At 43.2% G+C, this 24,084-nt stretch overlaps 1 protein-coding gene across 3 annotated transcripts in view; it reads left to right on the top strand.

Moving 5' to 3' along the window:
• RHOC (ras homolog family member C) overlaps nt 1–18,469 on the top strand; it is a 29,987-nt gene extending 11,518 nt beyond the window's left edge. For 2 of the 3 annotated variants that reach the window (XM_081865060.1, XM_081865061.1), the window contains exons 2-5: nt 12,550–12,707; nt 13,398–13,518; nt 15,265–15,395; nt 17,624–18,469. In XM_081865060.1, coding sequence (XP_081721186.1) covers nt 12,552–12,707; nt 13,398–13,518; nt 15,265–15,395; nt 17,624–17,797 — 582 coding nt within the window. In that variant the 5' untranslated portion in view covers nt 12,550–12,551 and the 3' untranslated portion in view covers nt 17,798–18,469. Of the gene's footprint in view, nt 1–7,132; nt 7,225–12,549; nt 12,708–13,397; nt 13,519–15,264; nt 15,396–17,623 lie in introns of those variants that run through there. The other variant, XM_081865059.1, reaches the window with a different exon arrangement.
• Nucleotides 18,470–24,084: the final 5,615 nt, after the last annotated feature.

The following is a 24,084-nucleotide window of genomic DNA, read 5'->3' on the forward strand; positions in this document are numbered from 1 at the left end:
TGGTTTCTCTTACTGACCTGATGAACTCAACAAGTAGCTACTTGCATCACTGTCATCCATTAATGCTTCAGTGGGATGAGTAATCTTGCATTAAGTGTTTAATTATTGAGTGGAACCCTTTACAAGGCCATGTTGAGAAGCTCTTGATTTATAACTGGGGAAATATGGCTGGAATATAGAATGTGATATGTCTGTGTGTGTATACACACACACATGTCAGTAAAAACTACTTTGTGGCTCATTTCAGAGCAGTTATTATGAAATCATGCATTTAGGTACATTCTTAGGGTCAAACTAGATGCAATGGTAATTGTTTGAATGCAATTAATGTGGATATTTTAAAATGTCTAAACAGTTGTGAGTGTGTTTGAGCAGCAGGGGAGGCTTCACTTCCAATGTAAATAAACTTGGGCTGATTTTTGTTAGGACCACAACAGGCTGAGAAGGGTTAAAAATTTCCTTTCCCTCTGCCCCAGCTGCTGTTTTATAAATTTTCAAAGGTGAACCTTAATGTCTAGACATTTTTTTGCAGCATCATTTGAAACTCTGGTGAGTGAGCAAAAACAGAATTTGGCCAGTCGTAATTTTGAATTGAGAGCTGCATAATGCATGGCATATGAATAGGTGTGGTTTGCACAGCCTGGAATTCTTGGCTTTAGCAGCTGGCAAGTAAGTGGTAGGAGACTTTGATAAGAGAACAGATAAACTTTCACACTTTGCTTCTGTGGTTGTGACTCTCCAGCGTGTTGGGTGGAATTCTTTTCTTTCCAGCGTGGCTTCCTGGTCCTTCGAATGAAGGTCTCTCCTTAAAATAACTTGCTGCTGGCTACTACCACTCCGGCAGGGGCTGATGGGAGTTGTTGTGCAATATATCTAGAGAGCACTAGGTTGGCGAAGAGTGTAGTCTACACCCTTCTCAAAGCACAGGGTGTGTTGCATGCAGATGGATTGCAATGCATGTCTCTCATAACTGGGCTCTTGACCTAGGTTGCATTCAGCCAGCTTTTTTGGTTTGTTTTGCAATTGCTGACCTTTTGTAAAATATGCAAAACATTTTTTTCCTGACCTACCTCCCCGAATATATAGTTCCAGGTAACAGGCATACTGAAAGCATTGACTGCTCTTTCCAAATTCTCCTTTCCGGTGTTGCAAGAGAATGCTTCACATTCCCAAATTCCCTTTGCCCTGTGTTTAAGATAAGGTGACAGCAAGGAAAACAGGACCTGCACTAGCAGATGAAATACAAACATAGGCTGCTTCCCTTCAATAATAATATTAAAAGGAACAAAAAGTCCCAATAATAGGGACCATCCTGACCTTAGAATGCCAGTTCCTCTGACTTGTTTTGCTATATCTTACTTTTATTTCCCTTTCCGCAGTTTGTCTCACACCTCCAAATGTCTGGCACACAAGTTTAGAACACTGTGCTGCTTATGCGGCTAACTGTGATAGTTCAGAATTATTGTGATAATGTTGCAGGTTTTAATTGTTTTGAAACATGAACTGGTGTGTGGCGCAGAGGTTAAGAGGCTGAGGCGTAAACCAGGTTATCCTTGGTTCAGATTGTATTGAGCTCAGGGCACTGGGCATGGTCCTCCTCATCTTTAAGCTTTAACCCTGCAACACCCCCTGTGAGACAGGTGTGTGTGTGAGAGAGAGAGAGAGACTGCCCAAGGTCACCCAGAGAATTACACAGCAGGTCCTAGTCTGACACTCTTACCCTTACACAAAACAGCTCTCCTAGTTGCCTCCAGTATCATGAACTCCAGTAGGTCAGCTCAGGTATACAGTAACACTTTCTCTCAGTCTCCATCTTAAATACACGGATGGCAATACAGTGGTACCTTGGTTCTCAAACGCCTTGGTACTGAAAGAACTTGGAACCCAAACATTGCAAACCCAGAAGTGTTCCAGTTTGTGAACTTTGTTTCGGAAGCCGAATGTGCTCCGCTTTGAGTGTTATGCTTCCAATTTGAGTGTTACGCTGAGGTCTGTCTGTTTTTGCTATTTTTTTGCGTTTTTGCGGCTTTTTTGTTTCATTTTTGTGACTGCGTGGAACCCAGTTCAGCTGCTGATTGATTGTGTGACTGCAGTACATTGCTTATTGGTTTCATTTTATGGATCAATGGTCTCATTAGATAGTAAAATTCATGTTAAATTGCTGTTTTAGGGTTTGTTTTTAAAAGTCTGGAACAGATTAATCCATTTTGCATTACTTTCTATGGGAAAGCGCACCTTGCTTTTGGAATGCTTTGGTTTTGGAACAGACTTCTGGAATGGATTAAGTTTGAGAACCAACATACCACTGTATTTGTTTGAAATGGCTTTAGGTGCCATTACTGAAAAAGCCCTTCCACGCATTGCTTGCTGCACCACAGAAGGTGGAGAGATGCTTTCAAGATGATATTAACAGCCAGGGTGGTTAATATTTCGCATATCTTGAGGTAATAGCTGAGTGGCAGAGCACATCCTTTGCAGGTTCATTGACCCTCCATTATCACGTAGGGCTGGGTTTTGTGAAATCCCCCAAAGTTACTGCTAGATAATTGGCAATGCTGAGCCTATACTTAGAGCTTTCTCTGTTCCCAGGTCATTTTGGTGTTGTAGACCAAGCCAGGCACTTTGGAATTGTGCCCAAGAATGAACTGGTAGCTGCTCTATCTCTTTAAGCACTGTGAGTAGCATGCAAAGGGAGTCCATGTGTAAAAAGGGTGAACCCATTGCCTCTCCCAAACATGTATGCGTTAGGTGTGGATTCCTGAGCTGGGATGTGCATACCTAATGTGCTGATGTCAGAGATGGGGTTGGGAGAAGCCACATTTGGGAGCAGGGCGAGCAGTACAGTCCTGCTGTTTCTTTCTTCATGTGGAACCCCTTGCACACATGAAGCGAGCTAATGCTTCACAGGGTTGTCTGTAACAGTTATTGAAATTTTGTACATGATGAAGTACTTTGCGTGCTGTAGAGTGCTATATGAAATGCTAAGTGTTGATAACATTATTCAGATCTACTGTTTAATGCTCCTTAAGTGTGTTGAAGATCAACATATTGTGTTTTCAGAATAGAAGGCAATGGCAATTTAAGATATCAGCCTTGTAGAGTATCGTTATTATCTATCTTCAGTTATATATAACTGGGAATTCCTCTTTTGTAGATAAGGCCATCTCTTTATAAACAGAACCTAGGTAACAAAATCTCTAGGGGTAGAATTGTTCAAATTTGGCTTATCTCAAGGCTGGCTGGCATTTCACAATGCTTACAAGCGTACACAGTCAATTACAGTGTTGGAATCTGAGTTGGATTGTTTCCAGTTATCAACTTTGCAGCACTGAGTGAATGTGGCTTAGGCGCTCCTATATTAATCATTCCTGCTAGCAAACCCCAATCAATGTTGCTGAGTCCACTGCGATATGGGTGCCTTCTTCCATTTTTTAATAGATTCAACACAAAGTGAATAAAATCTTTTTTTTTCTGAAGAATGATTGGTTAATTGCTGTATAATTTTTCTGCCTGCCTTTGGGGTGTATAAAACCATAAATCAATCAATCATGAATATTTTCTTCCTAGTCATGGACTTGTGACCCCACTTATTTTTATTTTTATTTTGCTCTGATCTTTTCCAACTGGTATGTAGCCCTTGGAGAGGTGGGTAATATGACCCCCCTCCCAAAATGTGTTAATGGTCTCTGGAGACACCAACGGAGCTTTTTTCTATAGCAATTGTTGCATGTCCTGCAATATGATTATATTGTCACTGATAGCATGAGGACAATATTCTTGACTAAAGAATGCGATTGGGTTTGAAAACCCATCAGGAAGATGAGTTAAAATTTGCCCAGTTTTTCTTTGGTCAAGGTTCATGTCATTCCTGCACATGCTAACCTTTTGTTCCTTGATTTCTTCTTTCTCACTGTGCCATGCTTTTTTATTAGCCTCTAATTAGATGCATATTGCACTGCAGAACCCATATGCGATTAACTACATTTATTATACTCCATCTTTTGGCTGTGTCTGCTATTGGAGCAATCTGTCAGCAAGACAAATCTTTAGCTCTTCACCCAGTTTGTCTCTCCCTTCCCCCAACACCAGAAATGGGGCTATGGATGCGAGGGAACATATTAGTTATCAGTAACAAAGACATTTGTCTTCGACCTCTGGCCACTGTTTTATACCAAACCACCACAGAGATATGATTGCTGACAGCATCAAATAAACTTACATAGAGTTCATTCAAGATGACTCTTTATTACCCCTTAAGCCACCCCATACTCCAGCTTGAACAGACTCATAAATTCCCAATCCTAGATTTGTGTGCTGGTTCAGTCCCATAGCTGCTCTGAAGGAGTAGTCTTATGAGTGTGCCAGTCAAAGGCCTCAGTATCTTGGCTCCAAGTATTGTTATAAATGCTAACCTAAGGTTTGCAGACGTCCCCGTTTCCCGGGGACAGTCCCCATACAAAATCCATTGAAGTTGAAAAGTGTCCCCGGATTCATTGAAAAAAATCTGGTAACCTTATGCTAACCAACAAAATGTTCAGACATGGTGGTTTCCCTTAGCAACCCAAGGGTGCTTCCACATTCCATGTGTGCAAAAAATTAGCAGCGAGAGACCTACAAATACAACTTGCTTCATTTGCACTATGGATCATGAGCTAAGGAAAAAGAGGATAGCAAATCAGTGCCCCTATATCACTATGGGGGGATTTGTTATTTTACCTCTAGGAAGGCCTAGTTCTGTTCTATATGTACCTTAAAGGTGCCAGGAAGATAGCAGCTCACTTTAGCAGTCGTAAGTAATTAATAAAGTTTATATGGCTGCCCATATCTGCATACAGTGGTACCTCAGGTTACATACGCTTCAGGTTACAGACTCCGCTAACCCAGGAATAGTACCTCGGGTTAAGAACTTTGCTTCACGATGAGAACAGAAATCGTGCTCCGGCGGCGCGGCGGCAGTGGGAGGCCCCTTTAGCTAAAGTGGTGTTTCAGGTTAAGAACAGTTTCAGGTTAAGTATGGACCTCCAGAACGAATTAAGTACGTAACCAAAGGTACCACTGTATACGGTTGGGTGGGTTGGATTGTAAAAAAGTGGGGTCAAACAAAATGAAGGAAAGGAAGGAGATCTTTGTAATGTTTGCATGTGCACAAGTTGGATGGGAGTGGAAGCACAAGGCTCGAGCACTTCAGCACCCCACTTCTCCCACACCAGATCTTGAGGGAGACTGCCAGCACCCTGTGTTTCTAGAGGGCAGAATTCCTAACTCTGCCTCAATGCCTTCTTTGCCTCAGTCTTCTCCAATAAAGAAAACAATGCCCGACCTGAAGAATTTGGAGCAAATGATTCAGCAGAGGAAACACAGCCCAGAATAACTAAGGAGATAGTACAAGAATACTTGGCTAGTTTAGATGTATTCAAGTCTCCAGGGCCAGATGAACTGCATCCAAGAGTATTAAAAGAACTGGCAGATGTGATCTCAGAACCACTGGCAGTCATCTTTGAGAATTCCTGGAGAACAGGCGAAGTCCCGGCAGACTGGAGGAGGGCAAATGTTCTCCCTATTTTCAAAAAGGGGAAAAGAGAGGACCCAAATAATTACCGCCCAGTCAGTCTGACATCAATACCAGGGAAGATTCTGGAGCAGATCATTAAGAAAACAGTCTGTGAGCACCTAGAAAGGAATGCTGTGATCACCAATAGTCAGCATGGATTTCTGAAAAATAAGTCATGTCAGACTAACCTGATTTCGTTTTTTGACAGAATTACAAGCCTGGTAGATGAAGGGAACACAGTGGATGTAGCCTACCTTGATTTCAGCAAGGCATTTGACAAGGTGCCCCATGATATTCTTGTAAAGAAGCTGGTAAAATGCGGTCTTGACTATGCTACCACTCAGTGGATTTGTTACTGGCTGACTGACCGAACCCAAAGGGTGCTCATCAATGGTTCCTCTTCATCCTGGAGAAGAGTGACTAGTGGGGTGCCACAGGGTTCTGTCTTGGGCCCGGTCTTATTCAACATCTTTATCAACGACTTGGATGATGGACTCAAGGGCATCCTGATCAAATTTGCAGATGACACCAAACTGGGAGGGGTGGCTAATACCCCAGAGGACAGGATCACACTTCAAAACGACCTTGACAGATTAGAGAACTGGGCCAAAACAAACAAGATGAATTTTAATAGGGAGAAATGTAAAGTATTGCACTTGGGCAAAAAAAATGAGAGGCACAAATACAAGATGGGTGACACCTGGCTTGAGAGCAGTACATGTGAAAAGGATCTAGGAGTCTTGGTTGACCACAAACTTGACATGAGCCAACAGTGTGATGCGGCAGCTAAAAAAGCCAATGCAATTCTGGGCTGCATCAATAGGAGTATTGCATCTAGATCAAGGGAAGTAATAGTGCCACTGTATTCTGCTCTGGTCAGACCTCACCTGGAGTACTGTGTCCAGTTCTGGGCACCACAGTTCAAGAAGGACACTGACAAACTGGAACGTGTCCAGAGGAGGGCAACCAAAATGGTCAAAGGCCTGGAAACGATGCCTTATGAGGAACGGCTAAGGGAGCTGGGCATGTTTAGCCTGGAGAAGAGGAGGTTAAGGGGTGATATGATAGCCATGTTCAAATATATAAAAGGATGTCACATAGAGGAGGGAGAAAGGTTGTTTTCTGCTGCTCCAGAGAAGCGGACACGGAGCAATGGTTCCAAACTACAAGAAAAAAGATTCCACCTAAACATTAGGAAGAACTTCCTGACAGTAAGAGCTGTTCGACAGTGGAATTTGCTGCCAAGGAGTGTGGTGGAGTCTCCTTCTTTGGAGGTCTTTAAGCAGAGGCTTGACAACCATATGTCAGGAGTGCTCTGATGGTGTTTCCTGCTTGGCAGGGGGTTGGACTCGATGGCCCTTGTGGTCTCTTCCAACTCTATGATTCTATGATTCTATGATTCTAACTGCAGGCTGTGCTTACTTAAACACACACTTCAAAGCCGCTAGATGACATCCTCTGTAGCTAAGGGGTGAGGAGAGAGACATGCCTCTTGCCTGCTTTCAATTATTGCCTAGTTATTGCGGACAGTGATTTAACAATGAGTTCCTATGGCAACATATCACCTATATTTGCCAGACCTGTCCAATCCCCCTCCACCCCAAGCAACAAAAGGTAACCTCACAGTGTCAAGATGTATTCTGTTTGGCACTCTCCTGCTTACCCTCCAAAAGGCAAGTTAAAACATTTTTGTTATTGCATCTACATTAGCTGTTTGATATGGTGTTTCACTGCATATATATATATATGTATATATTTGGCACATCACATTTTTAAAATGAATATTTTAATAGGTCAACTATTCTAAATATTGTACCCCTTCATATATCTCTAAAATTAGAAGATTAGTAGAATAAAAGAATTGTAGAGTTGTAAAAGGAACCCCAGGGGTCATCTAGTCCAACCCCTTGTAGGAAGCACAACTAAAGAATTCCTGGCACATGGCCATCCAACCTCTGCTTTAAAACCTCCAATAAATTGGATCACTGAAGATTCAGATTCGAGTCCCAAGGGTAGTCATAGATTCTCTGCTGTAGCCACGGCCATGTCCATAATTTTCCTTCGTATGCCTGCATTACAACGGACTACTGGTTTTTACGAGTTTTTAAGAAGGCTTTATGTTGTGTGCTCCAAACTGTGCTTTTATTATTTTTATTATTGTAAAGACCAGTGGTTAAGCAATAAAGTTGCTTGCATTTTTAAACCATAAAATGTAAATAACCACCTTGAAAGGCCAGCTGAGGACAAATGAAATGAGGTTTATAAAACACTTTGCTCAATAAAAGTGTTATATGGATGACAATTGTCAGACCCATCTCTGGCATAATTTCTTGCAGTAGGCTGAATAAAAAGGAATGATATTCAATTCTCCACATTTAACTGGCAGTATCTTAAGAGCGATGATCCCATCTGTTTTATCCACGGACTGCAGGCTGAATGTGATGAATAAAATATTTAGCTCCTGTTGGCTTTGTCTCTGAGAACAAGCTGCTTATCAATATGGATATGCTCTGACTTTTTCAAGTCTTCCCTCTTTTAGCCAACCGTAACACTTGGAAGTCTCCTCCTTCCATTCAATGTTTATGGGTTCAAAGTAGTCAGGTGAAGTGTTGCGAATAGTACCTGCATCTGTTTCCCACCATTGTACCTCAGACGACTTCGTGAGATTTGGGAGGGGAGTATTCATGTTTGTATAGTTGTCTACATTCTAATTCTCCCCACCACATACAGAAGCATGTATGTACAGTGGTACCTCGGGTTACATACGCTTCAGGTTACATACGCTTCAGGTTACAGATTCCACTAACCCTGAAATAGTGCTTCAGGTTAAGAACTTTGCTTCAGGATGAGAACAGAAATCATGCAGCGGCGGCGCAGTGGCAGCAGGAGTCCCCATTAGCTAAAGTGGTGCTTCAGGTTAAGAACAGTTTCAGGTTAAGAACGGACCTCCGGAACGAATTAAGTACTTAACCTGAAGTACTACTGCATGTATGTATGTTTTTAAAAAGGACACAAGACATTGTCCTAATTTGAAGCACATCAGTTAAAGTAAAGTCATGATACAGTAGATAACATGAATCAGGGCCAAGGTATGAAATAGGGTGTTACATAATCTAGGAATATCCCTGCTTGGAGGTACTTTATTTGGGTTTATGATATATTTATGAAAATTTGTATACCACTTGATTGTAGGAAAGCCATCTTGTGGTGGAGAGTTCCATTGTCTGGTTCTGTGCCGTGTGCCTCTTTTTGCTTATCTTGAATCTCTCACCACTGAGCTTCATTGGTTGACCCCAGGTTCTAGCATTAGGAGAGAGGGGAGAACAAAATGTCTATTCTCGATGTGCTTTTTCCACACGATGCTTGCTTGGCTCACCCGACACCTATGCTCTAGTCAGTGTTTCATCACCAGGTGAAGATCTTTCTATTTTATCTGGCTCTTAAACCTTTTTGGCTTCAGTGTCGATTTTATGACTCGATATTATCACACATTTTAAAACTTTCAGAATTATGGTATTGCTGTGAGTTTTTGTTACGTTGCTTTTATCCTCTGGCTGCTGGTTTTATGTTCTTAGATTTTATGGTTATTGGTTTCGTTTTTTTATTTTTATATGCATTTGTTTTTCCTTTATTGGAAGCCATCCAGAAAACATTTTGTTGTTGGGGAAAATATAAATGCAGTTAGTAAACTTAGAACATATATATAAATGTCAAGCGTATCCTACTCCTGTCTTTAAAAACAAACAAACAAAAAACAAGACAACTAAAAAGCCTCAAATGTAACCTTTTCCACTCCCCAGGAATTAATTCTAGCCCCAGATCATCTCTTGTCCTTTTCTGATTCTATAGCACCCTTTTTGAGATAAAGGACAACCAGAATTGTACACAATATTCCAAGTGTGGAGTCACCATAGATTTGCATAAAGGCATTCCATTCTGAAGGAAATCAGCCCTGAGTGGTCACTGGAAGGACAGATCCTGAAGCTGAGGCTCCGATACTTTGGCCACCTCATGAGAAGAGAAGACTCCCTGGAAAAGACCCTGATGTTGGGAAAGATGGAGGGCACAAGGACAGAGGATGAGATGGTTGAAGAGTGTTCTCGAAGCTACCAGCATGAGTTTGACCAAACTGCGGGAGGCAGCGGGCCTGGCGTGCCCTGGTCCATGGGGTCACGAAGAGTTGGACATGACTAAACGACTAAACAACAACAACAACATTACGGCTCTTCCTTGGATGCCTCCCCTATAAAGAGCAGTGTGCAACAGGGCTGTGTTCTTGCCCCAACTCTCTTGGGCATATTCTTCTCCCTGTTACTCTCCTATGCCTTCAGCTTGACTGAAGATGATGTGTACATCCATTCATGGAATGATGGGGGTCTGTTGAACCAGGCAATGTCTCCATTCCAAGACAAAATTGTGACAGGTTCCTACCCAAGCAATATTGTTTGTAAATGACGCACACACAAAGAACCTGGAGACAGTCAGGTTGTATATCCATAGCAGTGACCATAGGAGGAGGAATGACTGCTGGGAGGAGCACAGAGAGAAGAAATACCATGGCACATCTGCATCAGCACAACTGGATGCCTTCATCTGCCCCAGCTGCAACAAAACATGTCTCTCCCATATCGGTCTCTACAGCCACAGCAGGCGCTGTAGTGCTCCAACAGTTTGACTTCACCCTGAAGGCGCACTCTTCCACTGTATCCTGAGACAGACAGATGCCAACCAACAATTACAATATTAGCAGTTTCATGACTGGGGAGCTGGAGAAATGTCTCAGATAGTTGAATACTAGATTCAGGTTTAGTTTTATTTTTTAAACAACCTAGAATTGGGTGTGTTTCCCCCCTTCATGTGGGTTGATGCTTGTGCCTTTGTGTAGATTATTACCTCTAGACTGTATAGTCTTGCGTTAGGGCTTGTGACATCTACACATCAGGCAGGGTTTGTTCCAAATTAGCAAGTCTTATGACAAGGCATTCACTCCTGACATATTCTGTGTCTGCTGGCTGAATCAAGGTTATAATTCTGAAGAATTGGGGACTCTAGAAAGGCTTAAATTCAGCCCTGTTAACACTCCATCCTCTTTTTACTGTCAGAATGCTAAACAGCACAGTCGCCTTAACCCCAGAGATTATCAAAGTTATACAGCTGCTGCCCCTGAGAAGTCTGGCAGCTGAGAAAGGAGTGCAATACTGCACGTATTCTGGAGGTCTAGGTTTATGGCAAAATGTTCCAGATGCAACCTTCTTGATAGTCAGCTTGGCTTCAGGCAGAGTAGGAGGAATGCTTATTGCTCACTTGCTGAACAAATGGATGAGGACTTCATCTTGCTTTTTGAAGCTGAATCTAATTAGTTAATCTATTTATGACACAAGTCTTGATTATACTTGGTGCTTTCCCCTGTGTTGTGGGAGTTGGGGTTTGTGTTGGGGTTTGTGTGTGTAATTGCCAGGGGAGTACACTGGCTTCTGTTGCAAGAGTGTTCAGTCCAGCAGACAAATCCAGACAAATCAAGCACTATAGTTCTTTGAACTTCAAATACCGAGCCTCTGAAACATTCATATCCCAGGTGTTTTCGCCTTTTTTAACCTGATTTTTCATTACATGGCAGGTGTTCTGCTGCATCACTGATCTCCCTTCTGTTTACAGGTGCCTAATTTAGACACCTGTGTGATATTCTTGATTTGTAAGGCAAGAGTGCGGGCAAAACTTTGTACAGGACTTCCAGCCTTCAGAATGACTTCTGGCTATCCTTGTGCTCGGAGCCCACACCAACTCTATCTTGGAGCATTGCTTATATATGCAGGGTGAAATGTTGCTAGAGGAAATCTGGCTGCAGCTTCCTGTGCTGTGAATGTGCTTACACACATCCCTTGGAATTCCCCATGGAATCCCTTTGTTGGCTCTGCTCCATACAGCAAAGTTCTCCTCTCCCCCCCCCCCACTCCCCAGCACAGTCCACCAGTGCCTTTAGCATAATACCCCAAAATCCAATAGGTGCAGATTTGGGGTTGAAACTACATATTAGAGCACCTCCTCCCCCAAAAAACCTCATCAATGAGGGCAGCTTCAAAAATTTGAAGCTGGGGAAGGGAAGGGCAGTAATATATAATATTCAGAATGTTTGTCCAGAAAAGGCAGTGATACATGTTATAAGTCATAAGGATAATTGTTTTTCCTTGCTTGCACAATATTGCCATCTAAATATTTCAGCTGGACCTTTCTCAAGTATAAATGCTTATTCATGTTGAGTGTTGTTTGTGTTGCATCACTGTGCTCTCCAGGCACACTTGATGGTTTCTAAAATAACTTCCGCTGGATTGAAATCCGCAGAAAGTCTGGTGTGCAGTGACATTTTTGTGGTTTTTGTAGCTAATCTATACATCTGTTCTGAAATGTAGCCCAGCCATGTTCTTGCAAGTGAAGTCAGTGAGACAGTCAAAGAAAAGCGTGGCTTATTTGAATTGTGAGGTGATCGGGAAAGTATAAAATGAACTTCCTTAGGCTGTATGGTAGCAGGAGGGATTTTCAGGCAAGAAGGAGTTATGAGCTATCCAGTAGCATAAGGGTGAGCAGGCTTGGGGTTTGTCCAATCTGCTTTGGGTTTTTATTAGAGCCTTAAGATCGACCCATCAGAGCTAAGTTCAAAAGACAAACAGTTAGAATTAAAGAACAAGGTGCCTCTGAGTACATTCTAAGCTGAGGAATTTGCCTCCAGTATTGGAACAGAATTGAGGCCGCCAACCCATCACATGAAAGTCCACTTCTGGCTAGTAGCTTATCTTTATTTTAGCAGCCCAACTTGGGTAGAAAAGTTGTTTTGCTGTTGCTTATCATTAAACAATGGGGAGTCAGAAACATTTGCCAATACCCTGCTAATCACCAAGAAATTTACCAGTAGATCCCAAACTATTTTTTGCCCACCCCTGTTGCAGGATTCCAGCGTCTTCGTGATCTGTGTTTCATATCTAGCCTTCTTCCTCTTTCTGCAGGCATGGCAGCGATTCGGAAAAAGCTGGTGATTGTTGGAGATGGTGCTTGCGGGAAGACCTGCCTGCTGATTGTGTTCAGTAAGGACCAATTCCCAGAGGTCTATGTGCCAACCGTCTTCGAAAACTACATTGCTGACATTGAAGTAGATGGGAAACAGGTAACTCTCTCTGCTAGCAGGCGCACCTTTGAGCGTACATATGCTTTTAACCCCAACTAAATATCACATCAGTTTCTGTTGCAGTTCATCCCTGAGTGCTGAACTTCATGCTGCTCCTTCTGACACCAATCCCTTTAAAATGTTCTTGCCCACCTCTGTCACCTGTTGCCAAAACCCTGATTTCATCCTATTCGTCCCCACTCCCGCCTCAAGTTAGGTTTTCCCTTTGGATCAAGCTGTGTACTGTCCATATCATAAATACTCAATAAAGGTTTACAGTAACTTCAGTAGAACTGTTCTAAGGTGGTATCGATGTCATGCTGTTATCTCTGTGAGCCTGCACATCTTGTAACTGACCATCCCACGTTGGTCAGGAGGGATGTTGCTGTGAGCTTGACCTGGCGTCTCCTGACAGCTTCATGATCATCTGACACTGTTTGGTGGCACCCTTGAGGGTAGCGCTGCAGTCCTATAAAACACACTGGATAATGGCCATAATCAATTCCTGGGCTCAGGCAGTTTAATTAGGGTAGATGTTGTGCCAGGTTGCTTTTAAAGCTGCCTGTTAACCAAGATGTACTATGGGGAGAGAAAGAAAAAAGGGTCTGTGGTCCTGTTTGCTTTGATTTCTTATCCAGAGTGGTATTGATGCTGCTGCTCACTGATATAAACTTCCTTCTGTCTCTCCAGGTGGAGCTGGCCCTTTGGGACACGGCTGGGCAGGAAGACTATGACAGGCTACGGCCCCTCTCTTATCCAGACACAGATGTTATCCTCATGTGCTTTTCAATTGATAGTCCAGACAGCTTAGGTAAGGCTATGGCACTCTAGGCTTGAGGTAAGAGGCCGTGAGGACACAGGGCATGTGACACTGCTCATTTGGTGGCTCATGGTCACACCCACAGGATACAAGGGAACTCTGTGGGCGGGTGGGTTGGGAAAGCTGAAACACCTAATTTAGCTTTCAAAGTAGTGATTCTTCCAGTCCCTGCAGGATTCAGATAAGCAATGGCTATTTTGGGAAACATTGCTCATATTCACACCAGATATTTAAAGCACACTTTAAGGATCATAGCTTCCTGCAAAGAATCATAGGAACTGTAGTTTATTAAGGGTGCTTAGAGTTGTTAGGCAGTCATTTGCAGAGCTACATTTCCCAGCACCCTTAAACTACAGTTTCCACAACTGTTGCTGTGGTCTAAGAATGTTAAGGGAAGTGCCATAGCTCAATGTAGAGCACATTTTTTTGAGTAGGTGAACGTAATTCTAATTTCTGGCATCTTCAGTTAAAATGGTCAGTAGCAGTAGATGGAAAAGACATTTCTGGAGAGCCAGCAGACATTGAGCAAGATCAGTGGTGGGGAACCCCTGGCCTGTCTCCCCACCCCGCCATGAAAGACCTGGATTCGAGTCTGGATCTCTGTAGAACAAACAAGGAAGAACAGAGGTTACACTGGCTGATTCATGTGTTAATAATTTTGTTGAAATTGTCGCTGGTTTTCTTTTATATTGTTTGAGGTACCCCACCTTGTTTGGTCATGGACAAGTTAAAAATGAGATAAGTAGGTAATAAAGAAAGGCCTACTGGTCTATACATGAAAGCAGCTGCTTTGCCCTGTTATCCAGGGGCTTTACAAACACGTTTGGCTGCTTGCAGTATTTTTCTCACTTGAAAAAGGGGAAACCTTATTCCAGTAACCACTGCTTTCAAATGCACAATCGAGAATCAGGAACGCTATTTCTAACTAGGAATTTATTCATAGGACTTTATGGACCGCAGTATTGTCACATTTTAACAGATAACACTTTGCCTCTAAAACTCCAGTTAATGACACTTTTAAACAGCCTCTACACATAGATATGTGTACGGATTTGGCAGATGATGCAGGATATAACCAGCAAGGCCCATGTTAGAGCAGTTCTGTGTTAAACAGCATCTTGTTGGCTGGAGGATGACGATAGGATCCTGCCTCTGCATTTGAGGGCAAACAGTTAACTGGGCCTTACACAACTACAAAACTGCGTTGACTCCTTGGGCATCTGCTGGCGCTATAGACTTAATAATGATGACAGTATTTGTCATAGCTGGATTCTGCAGGGAAGTGTGTGTGCTGGGAAATGCTTTGAACTTTTCTGCACAGCTCCTTCTGTGTGGTGTTCTGTCTCTCTGAAACTGATCTTTGCTCACGTCTCCAGGGATTTTTTGCTGTGGCTCTGAGATTTGTGTGAAGAGAGCTTTCCCATATTCCCAGTCACTTTATTTCTTTCATTGGCCTAGGGAGTTCAGTGTTCCCTTTCAGCTTCTATAGGGTGTGGTAGGGAGAGCAGGCTCTCAGCCATGCGCTGGCCAGGGCTCTGGAAATAGGACTCTCATTGTATCCAGTCTTGCTTTTGGCAACGAACTGGATCTCGGGATGGCCTGTCTTGAAGAGGTCTCAAACAGCTTCCTTTTTAAGTGCCATGGGATTATTATACCTGTGAATCTGTCCTTCATTGGGAGGAGGGCTTTTATTTCATGGCCTGACCTGGTTCATGAGAATGTGATTGGCCTTTCTAGAAAATATCCCAGAGAAATGGACACCTGAAGTGAAACACTTCTGCCCTAATGTGCCCATCATCCTTGTGGGGAACAAGAAGGACTTGCGGAATGATGATCACACCCGCAGGGAACTGGCAAAGATGAAACAGGTAGGAGGAGCCTGTTGTATTTTTTTATTTTTATTTTTTTTAAAAAAAGCTTGTTGAGTTTTTGTAGCAAGAAATAATTCACTTGCTTTACATAATGTTGTGTAATGCTGTCATTGTGATGTTTCTGGGAAGGCTTTATACCAGCAGCCACTGTTGCCACAGCTTGGAGAACTCTTCATACCAGAATTACTGATGGCTGCTGCTATGCAGTAAAGTGCTCTTGGGGAGAATCTATATACCTCCTATCCTTTTCTCAACAGCAAGTCATCCAATACCCCTTAAAATGGGTGAGATAACTGAAGATTTCCAAATAAAACAAGTGCCTTTTGTATATTCTGAAACTCTGTAACTAGGGAGCATTATTCCAAGCAGGATCATGTGAAAAATCTTCAAAAGTAAATAAAAAACTTAAAAGTGTGTAAAAAAAGAAGAATTAGATAGTTGACGCAATTAAATAGTATACAGGGATCTGTGCTCTACTCCATACAATGTGTGATGCAATATGCATCTTATTTAAAATATTACACTGAAGTATTAGGTGAAACTTGTAAATGCTTCGGATTTTTCACACAATAAATTTAGGGAATCACTTTTCTTTCTGGGAGATCAGAATATTATTTCAAAACTAGAATGATTTGTCAGTACTTGAATTGTTATACTAACTTCACCCCCCCCCAAGTTTCCCATCTCATATTATAATGGCAATTAAGAGAACAAAATGTCTTGTGAATAATCATTTGCTCTTTAGTGGAACACTCCTAGAAAGATGTTGGGTTGCTTTTAGGAGGTTGATGCAAGCATCTTGATTCTGGAATATTATGTATGGATTTAGTTGAGTTTCTACATTGCAGGGTGTTGGGACTAGATGACCCTCAGGGTAGCTTCCAACTCTACAACTCTGATACTACCACCTTTCCTTATGATTTCATGTTACCTTATTTTTTGATATTGCAGCCATATACTCTAAATCTTTGGTCCACCTGGAAGATAGTGCCCTTCTCCAATGGTGCTCTTACATCAGTTCTGACATTTCTCATAATTCTTGGGAGGATATTCAGGGCTTTTACAAGAAAGTCCATGGGAAGTTGCTCCCACTTCCACTTTCCCCAACACAGTAACCATTGCAGAAGGGGAGGACTGGTGGTGAAGCTGCCTCTGAGCAGGGTCAGTAAGATCTCTTCCAGGCAGAGGTATTGGCAGTTAAAACTCACATAGCTCACTGCTATTGAGCGTTATCAAACATTCAGGCTGTACAGAGGTACCTCGGGTTACATATGCTTCAGGTTGCAGACTCCGCTAACCCAGAAATAGTACCTCGGGTTAAGAACTTTGCTTCAGGATGAGAACAGAAATCGTGCTCTGGCGGTGTGGCAGCAGCGGGAGACCCTATTAGCTAAAGTAGTACCTCAGGTTAAGAACAGTTTCAGGTTAAGAACGGACCCCCAGAATTACTGATGGCTGTGAATTAACGAATTAATGGACCCCCGGAACGAATTACTTAACCCTGGTCAGAGTCAGAGCCTGGTTTGGGAGGGACTCCCTGATTTTTTCAGTAGGACCACAAGCCTAGCACCAGGGTAAGACAGAGACACCATATAGGTAGATGGCAGAGATTGCAGATTGATGATGGGGCAGTGTCCTGCAGAGTGTAGCATGGAATAGTGATCCAGAGGAGATCTGATCACTGCAGAAGCCCATAACAAATTTTGCTAAGACGTGTACATGTTCGCTGCCCTCTCTCCCTTGCATCCAGATGGCTTGGGGCAGATACATGAACCACAAAGTTCTCAGGTACAAAGATTAAGCCCCCATCTTACCCTGTATGACTATAGGAAGGATGCTAAAATCTGCTTCAAGTGTTGTGTGAATGGGGGTCCACATATAGAAAGCGCCAATGGGGCCACAGCACTGGCCCTGCCCCTGCCCCAGAATTTGAACTGCCCAGCCCTCTGGCCTTCCAAACACTGAGTATATATCTGAGCATGGAAAAGGTCTTGCTGACACTTTCTATACATGGACCGTCCTCTCCCCCCCTCCCGCCGCCCAATTCATCTGAGAATGCCCTTTCAGTCTTGCCAGAATGGCCACCCATATTTCTGCGAGGAGCTGTGCTGCTTTTCTCGGCCAGGATAGGGTGTTACACCTGTACTAACTCAAGTTCTTCCTTAAATCGAGCCTTGCAGAGGTTTCATTAATTTGGATTGTGTTTTTTTCTTTGTCTTTGCAAGGAGCCAGTGAAACCAGAGGAAGGGAGAGACATGGCAAACAGGATCAATGCTTTTGGCTACCTTGAGTGCTCAGCCAAGACGAAGGACGGCGTGCGGGAAGTGTTCGAAATGGCAACTCGAGCCGCCTTGCAAGTCAGGAAGAACAAAAAGCGCAAAGGTTGCCCCCTCCTGTAAAAGGGGTGCATTGGCAGATGATGTGACTGTGCTGTCTGAAGTGTATCTTTCCCTTTCCATGCACCCCACAGATGGGGTCAAGGTGGAGAGGTGGAGCTATTAGCTCTATCTAGAATAAAAAATTTAACATGCTGGCTATGTCCTTCATCCCTCTGCACAGTAAAACTTCCTGGGACACACAATATAGGCATCTACATGGTCTCTTCCTGTGCTGCATGCCCAGGCTGCCTTTTCCAGCTCTCTCAAGGGCCAGAGGTGTCTTTCTGAATCCTCCTTATAAACAATGTCCTTTTTGTATTGGGCAGGCAATACAACTCTGTATTGTTCTTTGCTCCCATTTTATACTAATCCTACTCTTCAGTGCTTTGTACAGATTCACCAGTGCTTACCCTTGTGTCTTCCTGTTCTTACAAATTATGGAAGCTAAATTTCTGAATATTGCAATCTGAGAATGTGGAGCCTGCCTCTGGTTTACAAATGAATGCACTGGCTTCTCTCCACAAATGTGCTAAAACAAGCGGGGTAAGTCTTGCCAAAATGGCCTCCTGTATTTGCATTTAGGAGCTGCGCTCTGTAGTGGTCAGAAATAATCTTTGCTTCTCTTTGGAGCAGCAGTGCCTTGTGTTTTTGGCAATACTGTATTCTCACTTCATTAAATTAATTCAAACTTGAGCTCGACTCTTTTGTTGTGGATGCTATATGGCTGTCCATCTGCACACTGAACTGTATGAAGCTGTGTTAATTCTGCTGAGCATCACTAGGGCAGTCAACCTGTGTTGGAAGTTTCTCAGCTGCTTCATCGTATCTGTCTTGTTACCTTCTTCCTCACAATTCCATAAAGTGTAGCAACTCAGCTCCTTATCTTTGGGCAAATCTATTAATACAAGGGTATTGGTGGGTTTTGGGATGCAGGTGGCACTGTGGGTTAAACCACAGAGCCTAGGACTTGCCAATGAGAAGGTCAGCGGTTCAAATCCTGCAACGGGGTGAGCTCCCGTTGTTCAGTCCCTGCTCCTGCTAACCTAGCAGTTCAAAAGCACATCAAAGTGCAGGTAAATAGGTACCGCTCCGGCAGGACAGTAAACGGCATTTCCATGTGCTGCTCTGGTTTGCCAGAAGTGGCTTAGTCATGCAGGCCACATGACCCGGAAGCTGTATGCCGGCTCCCTCGGCCAATAGAGAGATGAGTGCCACAACCCCAGAGTCGGCCACGACTGGACCTAATGGTCAGGGGTCCCTTTACCTTTATTGGTGGGTATTAGGTCTTAGAATGATGAACTGCTTCGCTTCAGAGTCCAGATAGTTGGACTATTTTTTTAAAAAGTAGGTGGAAAGCTAGCAGAGCGGGGGGGGGGGGTGTGTGTGTTCCATTTAAGCTCTTTTCCCAGTGCTGGGATAGGAGCAGTGTTAGAAACTGAGATATGAAAGCTCGGAGCTAAATGGCACCTTAAACAGAGGTTATAGGCGCAACAACAGAATGTCTAGCTGAAAGTGAATGAACTGAATGAAAGCTGAAAGTGAATGAACTGCAGTTAAAATATTATGTTCATTTTTCACATGGTCTAGTCCTTCCCCTTCCCACCCCCGTAATATTCTTAAGAGGGTCTCTTCTCCAGTCTTTCATAAGAGTAGTGGGGAGGCAGAAAAAGGTCCTCCTTCCCTTCCACTCTGCAGTTTTAATCTGAAATCTTTGAGCCCAGAGCTCAGAAACTGCCCACACTAATGAAATTCCCTTTCACAAAATGCGCCTAGAACAACGGGAGTTTCAAACACTGGATAGGAGATTGCCCAGGACTCCCATGTGTACCACCTGCAATTGGGGAAAAAGGGAGGCTAGTAACTTACTACACTTTCTAAACATGTAAAGACTTTTTAAAAATTAAATGCTATCAGTCCTGGGATCTGACACCATGGGCCAGCCTATTCTGATAGTGGCAGGCGGACAACTCTTTTATCACCTCACTACAACTGCTTTGTTTCTCATGTAGACGGACCTTGTGCATTCCTTTCAGAGTGATTGATTCTGTGGTTCACAGGTAAGAAGGGAGGAGCAAGGAGCACATAGCAATAAGAATGAAGCATTGGTGGGTACATGGAAATGGGTCCCCCCCCCCAATGCAAAAGGTGAGAAAGTTGGCAGGGTTATCCTACTTTAACGGCTTTGTCCCCCTGGCCTCCTAACCCCTACTGCTAAATAAAACAGTGGCCAGATTCTTTTTGCAGATAGAAAAAGCAGGCTCTGGGGAGGAGATGTGGGAGAAACGATTGATTTTATACACATCAATCGGAACGCAAGTGCATTTTATACCTCTCGTCATGGGACAGGAACCCCCTTCATTAGCAACCCTCAAATACTATTGAGCATGTAACTGTAGATGGTGCCATCTGGTGGATGAATTTTGTGTTGCTTGAGAACAGCAATGGCATTCTCTTAATTATTTTTTTTAATCCCGATCAGAGAGAGAATTCATATAGAAGGCACTAGACTTTATATTTTTAAAATACGATTTTCCTAACGAATTGAAAACTCCTCATGGGTTCTCTTGCCGTAACACAATAGGCTTCCAAAATCCATTGCTGTGGAACAAGCAATGCATTACTGCCTTTTAAAATGCCTTGCCTATGTTTACAGAAGATAAACCAAGTTATCTGCCTCTATTAATGCAACAATATGTAATTTAAAAAGTAGGAAACAATCTATTGTAACTCTTCCTTGCTTTGCACACTGCTGTACTCCCAAGTGCTACAGGTCACTCGTGTTTAATTTAATAGACTTGGAACTTGCCAAACATAGCTTCCCATAAACCATTTTTTTTTTTTTAGCTTGCAACATTCCTAGCAAGAGTCAGTACGGCAATGGTGGTCTCAGCATCAGAGTCCCAACATCCACTCAGCCACAAAGCTCCCCTTTAGGCCAGTTGCTATCTCTCAGTCTAACCTGTCACACAGGTTTGCTGGGAGGATAAAATGGAGATAGAACCATGTGCCTTGCCTTGAGTTCCCTGAAGGAATGAGCTGGGTTGTCTATAAAGGTAAAGGACCCCTGGACGGTTAAGTCCAGTCAAAGGCGACTCTGGGGTTGTGGCGCTCATCTCACTTTCAGGCAGAGGGAGCCGGCGTTTGTCCACAGACAGCTTTCCGGGTCATGTGGCCAGCACGACTAAACCACTTCTGGTGCAACGGGACACCATGATGGAAACCAGAGCGCACGGAAACACTGTTTACCTTCCCGCCACAGCGGTACCTATTTTTTTATTTGCACTGGCGTGCTTTCGAACTGCTAGGTTGGCAGGAGCTGGGACAGAGCAACGGGAGCTCACTCCATTACGGGCATTCGAACCACCGACCCTTCTGATCAGCGAGTCCAAGAGGCTCAGTGGTTTAGACCAAAGCGAAACTAAGGCTGCAGCCCTAAACCTTTATCTCAGAGTAAGCCCCACTGAATTCAGTAAGCCTTACTTCTGAGCAGACGTTCTTAGAATTGCAGTTTCAGCCAGTTTGGCTGGCTTCTTTAGGCAAAGTGAAGCAGCAGGTAAGACCATGTTCCTTGCATTTTGCTACAGTAAGATGGAGCTTTCCGAGCAGGATCCTCTCACTTTGGTGCATAGAGAAGGCTTGGAGAGGAAAATGTCATGGGTGGGAAGCCGTGGGCCTCCAGATGCTTGCTGGAGTACCACTAGCAGCCCTGAGCATGCTACTGGTTTGTAATGGGTCACAGCTGTTCTGAATGTAAACTTGATTCTTCTTTTGTACCTTTGAACTTACCAATTATGGCAGCAGTTCACGATCCAAGAAAAGGAACTGCATATGTGCCGCCAGCACCAACAGCAGTAAGACTACACTAGAATGAAAGAAAACAGCCACAACCTTTAGGGAATTCTTCCTCAAGAAGGACTTCTGAGAGTTACACAGAGCTGCACCACTTTGGTTATCCCCTAGCTGCAAATTCATTGTCAGTATTTATGGCCACAGTTGTGCCAGGAACTGCGGAGGAAACCAACGTTCTTACTCTTATGTTTACTTCAGAGGCAGGCAAAGAGCCAAACATTGCTGCTCCAATCTGCGAACTGTACCAGCTGCTCCCTTAACATGCAGATCTCCAAAGGCTTTGTGAATAATAGTTGCTATTTGTACCATTCACGGCGTCATCTCCTCAGCAGGCAGAAATAAAAAATGACACAATGGCAATAAAGCAGAATCTTGCTGCAGGGGAGGAAGAATGTCACTTTAGCTGAGCAGTGTTTTGAGATTAGGTTTTACTTATCCATGGGGTGAGAAAGAAAAAAGCATGTTTCCCAACTCCTGAAAGACTCCTGCAAGAAAAGGACCTCTGTTTGTCTAAACTACAGCATAACATCCTTCTACAATACATGTTGCTGCGGGAAAGTTATTTCTCAAAGGGGTTAAGTTTTATTTCCCTTTCAATACTCAAACATGGGGTAATCCAATACCTTAGTTGCTGGAGATTCCAGATTCCAGCAGGCTGCATCAGAGGCAGAAGTTAGAAAAAGAGCATAACACAGGTGCAGGCTAAACTGAATTCCTTGCATACACTGTTGTGACTCTGATCCAGACAGAGCCACAACAAGTTTTTTGTAAAGAAGACGACAGGGGCAGTCCCAAGAATGTGCTAAAAAGACATGTGTTTTGAAACTTAGAATAATGTGTACTTGACCTACTCTCCTTCTGCCCCTGTTCTCTCTTTTTTCCATCAGTACTACAACAGGAAGGTGGGTGGAAAGGGAAAGCAGGGCAGTGTCTCATTCAATAACATAATACACGTTGTAAATTCTAGAAGCTTTAATGACAATTCAGTAGAAAAAACACCTGATAAAATCTGATACAGTCTTGGAAATGGGAAGGGTTTAAGATTTAAGGTTCATCTTCCCCCTGGTCCCCCAAAACAATTTCATGATAAACTTTAAATGCAGCTCGAAATAGAAATCTAGCTGTCAGTCTCTGAACCGCAAAAAGGGAGGGGGGGTTTCCTCCTGTCAGTTTCAAAAGGAGAGGTTAAGCCTCTGCACTCAGTGCCATTCCCAAGTCTTTTCTTATTTCTGATTGCTTTATAATCCAGCATATCTGCGATTCAAACTAATACCAGTCCTTTCTCATACACCGCTGGACACAAAAGGAAAGAATGCAAAGAAGTCTTGCACAACAAGAAAGTGAATTTACACTGCATTAGGTGGATGCAGGTAACTGCACACTGCATTCCCTCTTGCACAATTAGGATTTCTTTATAAAATTCTGGCTTTAACCCCCTGAGATAAATAGTAATAGGGAGCTCAAACATGATTCATTTATAGCTGGGCCATCATCTGCTTTTTCAGTATGTAAACAGGAGAAATAACTTATTCAAGAATGCAGGCTGCAGTAGCAGTACCAAGATTTAAGACAGTACAGGCCCTCAGTGCTCATGTCGCCATTCTGGGTCCATTTGCTGCTGGATGTGACTCTCACCAGAATTGTTGCCTGCAGAGAAGGTAAACCAGATGAAGAAGTGAACAGCAAAAGAAAGTGCATCCTTAGTTTGCCCTTGCTTCCAAATTGATCTGACATGCTCCAGTGCTGCCAGTTTATTGGTGGGGAATATGTTATAGCAGAAGGACCTGTGCTGCATTGTGAGGACTTGCCTAGCTCCAGCTGCCAGGACTTTCCTCTGCGCTCAAGCACCCATCATCTTGACAATGTGCAGCCCCTTGCACTGACAAGGCAGCCTTCAGGGTACTTAAAAGATAGGCACTTCTTTAAAATAAACACACAGGACTTTGTCCAACAAAAATCATTTATGCTATGTTATTTTGCAGTCCTTATTCCTCAAAATATATGAAGTGAATTGCAGTCAAAGTCCACATTTTGTGTGTGTGTGCGTGTGTGTGTGTGTGCGTGCGCGCGCTTAGAAAGAAAGCAGGATTTCTAAACAATCAACACCCCCCCCCCCAATTTGGATGAAAATTGATGTTGAGCCCTTGCAGAAAATGTGCAAAAATAAAATTGAACATTGGCTTTGGTCAGATGGGTTTGTGGTTGAACAAAATGCTGATCTTTCTCTTTTTAAATAAAGCTGGGAGGTAGAAAGGGTGGCTTCTGCAACCCTATCCATTGTACAGCACACAGGAATTGAAAAAAAAATACAGCCATGGAAGTATTTCATCAAGATTCAGATGGTTGCATTTATTTTGGTAACTGCTCATCCACTCTCCAAGTCACAGACGGAACCCAGCAGAGAATTACTAGAACTGTCAACTGAGCAGCCTCCTTGGGCTGCCCCAACTCTGAAAAGG

Source organism: Podarcis erhardii (assembly GCF_964252035.2).
Source record: "Podarcis erhardii genome assembly, chromosome: 6".
Taxonomy (NCBI): domain Eukaryota; kingdom Metazoa; phylum Chordata; class Lepidosauria; order Squamata; family Lacertidae; genus Podarcis; species Podarcis erhardii.